The 6000-nt window shown below is 38.5% G+C and overlaps 1 protein-coding gene across 2 annotated transcripts in view; it reads left to right on the plus strand.

The window, feature by feature from the left end:
* The window catches only part of LOC147612182 (Thioredoxin superfamily protein), a 193096-nt gene extending 188670 nt beyond the window's left edge, over positions 1 to 4426 (plus strand). For both annotated transcript variants that reach the window (XM_086784061.1, XM_086784060.1), the window contains 4 exons: positions 415 to 485; positions 578 to 663; positions 3698 to 3807; positions 3923 to 4426. In XM_086784061.1, the coding sequence (XP_086640187.1) occupies positions 415 to 485; positions 578 to 663; positions 3698 to 3807; positions 3923 to 3997 (342 nt within the window). In that variant the 3' untranslated portion in view covers positions 3998 to 4426. The remainder of the gene's footprint in view (positions 1 to 414; positions 486 to 577; positions 664 to 3697; positions 3808 to 3922) is intronic.
* Positions 4427 to 6000: the final 1574 nt, after the last annotated feature.

Here is a 6000-nt window from a genome sequence, read left to right on the forward strand (position 1 = left end):
AGCTCACCATTTGAGCTCCACTTCTTTGGGCCATACTGCTCAACAAAGACCACAACTGCGCTAGCCTGAAGCACACGAGCAGTCCCCACTCAGTCATGCAATATTGAAGTGTTGAAGTCAACCTCATAAGGATTTCATGCCGATGCCAAAGTTCTGGCTATTGAGGTCTTTCAACCCATCTCCAGTCAGTGTTTGCACTGTCAGGTTCATAGGTATCTGGCAAACCTTTTTGGAGGTAGCTTGCATGGCATGAGTCATATTCTTGTCCTCCATGTAGGACCACTGTGCTACAGCTCACCAGTTTGGTCATAATGAAACATACAAGTTGTGTCCATCGGGAGATACAAGTTTTTTCGAAAGTTCTTGATCCAATGATTTTTCTCATGTTTGACCCGTGCACAGTTTGGATAGCAGATTGAGTTTCGAGCAGTTTGGTCTCCCCGATGTATTGAAGCAAGTCGAGTATTTACTAATCTCTCAGCAAGGTGATGTGACTTTCTTTCTAATATTTTTCATAAACATCAGTTAACCGTCTCTGAAAGAGGCTTATATGTGCAAACCATCTGATTGTACGCAGGTACTCAACTGAAGACCTTTACTTTGGTTCTGTTGACATAGGGCGTTTTCCTAAGGCTGGTGAAGCATATGGTATTTCTTTAGGAGGTAATTTCTTCTAGTTGTAAATTGAGCTCAGTTTTACTGAACGAAAAGGAGTTTTGCAATTTGAGTGTTTTCTTTCTGCTCTTCTGGGGTAGGGACCATATGGAAGCTTGGGCTACAAAGGGGTGAAAGTAGGAAACTGAGGCCCTTACGTGAGCATCAAAGTGAGGAAAGATGTCTACATGGATTCCTCATAAATGTGGCCTTACAAACACCAGCTAGCTAGAGCCTAGGCATTACATCAGGGTCGGGCAAATGATTTACACAATCACTGTAGATCACATGAAATTGCACAATGAAAGTCAACTCTTAGCCAGGTTTAGTTGATTTGGGGCCAATCTAGGAGCCCTATAGGTGCCGAGAAGTGCCCAGGCAAGGCACCCATAGATGGGACACCCTTAGTAGGTCAAAAAAGTGTTGGCGAACCTGAACCCAACCTGGAGTGGTTTTGCTATATAAAGAGGGATTTGTCATTTGTTCATCTCATCTCAGGGTTTCTGGGCATAGAGTCAAGAACAACCACTTGAGGGCTGATGGAGCATACATCAAGGCGTTGGGCTGAGTGCTAGCATCTAACAGTAGCGTTAGGGCTGAAGATTAGAGATCTACATTTTCCATATCATTTTGTACCCTTCTTTTTTTTGCGAGAAACACACTAGATAGACAGAGTACAGACGCCTCTTCTTTATGGCAGCAGGCTTGCCCCCTTGTAATGTGCAAGTCAATGTTGCTCTCTTACTAGAAGTAGATTCATAACATCTTGCCGTACAAAAACATAAACATTAATAAATCATCAAACATTTGTTGAGCTAAAATTTATGTCAGCAATGCTGTCCCACTATTGGGCTTAATCTTGCATGATAGCTCTCTGTGAAGAGAAGATTTCTGTAATTGGAATCGTGCAAATGCGAGTGACCTCTTGCTATTAGATCAGCACCCTAACATCACTAATCCCTCACCGTTGAACACAGTCAGTGGAGAAGTCATGTCTAGCTATGAGATTTGCATGATTAATCCCTCACCATTGAGCATGCTCAATCTCGCTCTTAGTGTCCTTAACATTAGAGGTCTTGAGAGTTGCAACACTGTTCCTTGGAAGATTCAGCTGTTGCAAGTCCAGATCTCAGCACTCACTGGGAGCCATGTCGAATCTCTGGGCCAAGCCTCATCAACCATTGTAATGGCTTTGAGTATATGCTTTAAGAGATGGAATATATAAGGTGAACACTTGGGTTTCTGCCCAACCGATCATATTTGTGTTCAGTGATAAATCTAAATATATCTTAGCAAACAATCATATCTGCTGATATAGAAACCTGTATGCAATAAACCATGACCATTTCTATGTAAGAGTATATGCATGCTGAGGATAACCATATCCATTGCTACGAGTATATAAATTCAATGTTAGGAAACATACTCTTGATATATCCATTGACACAAAAGCATACTCTTTGATACAACCTATCTCTGGCACCCCATATTTGTAAATTCAATGTCAGGAAACATACTCTTGATATATCCATTGACACAAAAGCATACTCTTTGATACAACCTATCTCTGGCACCCCATATTTGTAAATTCAATGTTAGGAAACATACTCTTGAAATATCCATTAACACAAGTATGCCAGGCTGAGTCATAGAAGACCTTAATGGTCAAGCATGCGGACGTAGAGTAGGTAAAGAGAACTTGAAGAGAGCTCTTACTGTTGAATTTTTTGATTGAGAAAGAAGAAATCAACTTTTGATCAAATTTTCGTGATCAAATTTTCGGCGATAGAAATGCTCCAAAGCATTTTCAGGAGGTTACATATCCAAGAGATAGCAGCTGAAAAGGACTCCCAAGGGCTGGACAGCAGTGTAGCACTTATTTACTGGCTGATCCAAGAGTTTTAGAAGTAAGAAACCATGCCAAAAAGTACTCTCTGATACAACCTATCAGTGGCTCCCTATAATTTACCCTTGTCCTCCCATATTGTCACACCTGCTTATATGAAGATACGCAAAGACCATGTGGTATAAACGCTTTAATTGCTTGTAAATATAACTTTGCATGTTGTGAAGAAATATATTCACTGATATAAATAAAGCATGTATGTAGTTATTATTTATTTATGTGGTGATTTTTTGGTGCATATAGATGTCCCTATGGTGCCTCAAAACTCTAGACGATGGAGGCTAAAGCATAGAGAATATGCATTCACCAAGTATGCTGCCCTAGGAGTGGCAATTACAAAACCGGTTGTGTAAGAGACCCATGTGTCCTAATTGGGCTCGGACAATATAGCATCATGGCAATGAGGAAACCAAATGCAATCTAAAAAATTATTATGACATGGTTAAGCATGAACCATTTACACCTTTGTTGGATGCTAATTGGCCATATCCTCATTTCATGGTCTCTGGTCATTTGAGATTTGAAAGGTTTTCTTATAAGGTGACTTTGGGCATGTTCCTCGATTCTGTATTAGTGGGTGGACATGCAAATTTCACATTGTGAAGTTTTCGTCCAAGTTGCATCCAGTTGATAGTCTTAATTATTTCTATCTTTACTGGTGCATATGCCGTATCAACTACCTTTATGTTGTTATAATTCTTTCTATTTGTTATGATCCTTAGTGCTAGGCTTCATTATGGCTGAGTCTGCCATGTTTCTTCAGAGCTCTGATAGAAACTCAATACATGGACCTTTGTATGAATGTATGCTCTTATGTGTGTGTGTGTGTGTGGGAGCATATATTGATACCAAGTTCTACACCCACTATTGGGCAGTGATGACGTTAGTGGGGATGTCGTAGTATCTAGTCCATACTACGCATTATGGAGTAAATGGTTTATTGTCTTGTGGATGATTACCATGAGGTTATAAATTGCACTTTCTTATGAGGTGACTTTGGGTATGTTCTTATTTTCAACAAATTAAAAAAACAACAAAATTGGGTTTTCTTCTTCTATTTTACTCTCAACAATGAAGAAAACAACAAAATTTCTTTGAGTGATACTTTTTTATGTTTGTTTGTTTGTTTACCAACAGTTAACATGGGAGACCTACCGACATATGTAATGTTTCAAGGTGGCAATGAAGTTTCACGCCTTCCAAACACCAACTGTGATGGAAAGACCATGGCTAAACCCCTCTCTGAGGCAATTTTTTGCTTTTTATTTTTATTTTGTTTTTTGGGTTATTGGAGGTGTGCTGCAGTATGTTCCATATGTGATCTTTTTTGCTGAAGTTTTCTTTTGGTACTGGACATTGTAGTGTGTAATCGCGACATATTTTGAACTCGACCGGCGCCTCATATTTGATCTCGAGAAGAACTACTCAAAAAAGTAACAAGAAAAAGAACTGCTGTGACTGGATGTTTCCTCCACCTCAACTTACAGGCTGTTGATCTTTGAGTTCTTTGAGTTCTTACACAGGCTTGTTGAAGACCCATCTCTGTGTCGAAACGTAGGAAAGAAAGAAAGTGTGTGTGTGTCTGTGTGTGTGTGTTTTGGGGCTTGAGGAAACCCCTCACCACCAACCTACATGCCTGACTGTCGGTAGAAAAGGGACAGCTTTATGTGAAAACAATGAAGAGAAATAATTATCAAGTTATATTTCAATGTTGTTATGTGGTAGTCATCTATACTCAAACTTCGAAGATTCACTTTGTACATGGTTGGAATCACTGTTATAGATGAGTACAGTGATTGCAAAAAGGTTAAGAGAATGTTGTTGAAAACACAAAATAGTGAAGGGTTGCCATGTTTGCCATCTTTATTAGAGGTTGAGTACTTGGTAGAATATCTGTATTTTACCATCTTTATTAGAGGTTGAGTACTTGGTAGAATATCTGTATTTCTACAGCTCCTCTTACACATATGCGAGGGCATGATGCTCTCAACTAGGTAATCATTATGACTCGTCTTTTCTAAACACATCATTTGTGTGCAATGGTACAATGCGGTTAGATGGAGGCAACTTTAATGAGATTACATAAGCAGATATGGAATCTTTACACATAGATACAGTAAAGTCCAAAGAGGGGATTATCAGTAGTGATTGGATATCACCTTAAATTGAATGGAAGGTACGAGTTATACATAATAAAAAAAGTCTTGTACTGTATTTGTTGTGTTTAGATAACCTTGGAGGTTTTCTCCGAAAAGTGTTTAGATAACCTTTTGATACTTTATATTTTTCCAACTACTGTCTTATGTTGAGTGTATATTCTCTACCTCTCTTGGATATTTACGAGTTAAGAGAACAAACAAGCTCCAGGAGATGCATCCCATAGGTGAGCAACATGTGTGCATGGCAGACCTTGAATATTGGAGTACAGTTGCAATCTTTCCTATGTATGGCAACTAATGTATGTGAACAAGTCAAGTCATTCATGACATCCAACATGTTGTCATGGTAACGGTCATTCTCACATGCATGGGTGAGTTATTAGCATATAAACTCCTCCCAGCTTGCACAATTAGGAGAACCATCCATCGAGTAGAGTCACAATCTTTGCTATGAGTAGCCAGATTGCATATTCTTATCATCACAAGAGCATGGTTCATAAAGGAGAATCTAAAATGTTGAATGTCCTCCCACATGTGAGTGTGGTAAAACCACCATGCTCATACACATAAAACACATTAGCACATGAACCCCCTCTTATGAGGACTGGAGTGCCCTTTATAGATTTTATACCCACAACCTCTCCACTTGAAGTCATATGAGCTTTTATTATTAGTCTATTGATTTGAGGACTAAACATATTTACTCTATAAACATATCTACTCAAGGGAATGCTTGCATACAAATGTACATTTGTATGATCAAATAAATTCTCTTTTGCGTTTTGGCAACACTAAAAGCTCCTCCACCCTAATTTTATCCTCGTTTTCCCTCGCCAATTTGCCGCGTGTGGACGATTGTGTTGCTCATTTCGAATTGAATTCCTCTTACATGGGGGAACTTTTTCTTCTTAATTTAATGTGGCTCATTTTGAACTGAATGCCTCTTACGCGGTAGAACTTTATCTTTTTAATTTAATACTATTCTTTTAAGAAAAAGATTAATTTATGGCTTTTAACTACTTCAACTTCAAAGAAAAAGTGTCATCTCCTACATAGTTAATGCTTATTGTAACAAGGTTTTATTCTCCTAAGAATAAATTGTTTTATCATATTTTTTAGAAAAGTTTGAATTTGTTTATCTTTTGTGTCTACATTTTACTCATCAATCTCTTGTTCATTCCTCTATATAGAGTTTGTGATAGGATCCCTTTCCTTATTAATATATCCCTCCTCTCCTCCTCTTGATACCAACTGTTAAGCACTCTCTAAGTTGACATGGTT

The sequence above is a fragment of the Cibotium barometz genome, chromosome 46 (genome assembly GCF_041138505.1).
Source record: "Cibotium barometz isolate CiBa-2024 chromosome 46, ASM4113850v1, whole genome shotgun sequence".
In the NCBI taxonomy this organism is placed as follows: domain Eukaryota; kingdom Viridiplantae; phylum Streptophyta; class Polypodiopsida; order Cyatheales; family Cibotiaceae; genus Cibotium; species Cibotium barometz.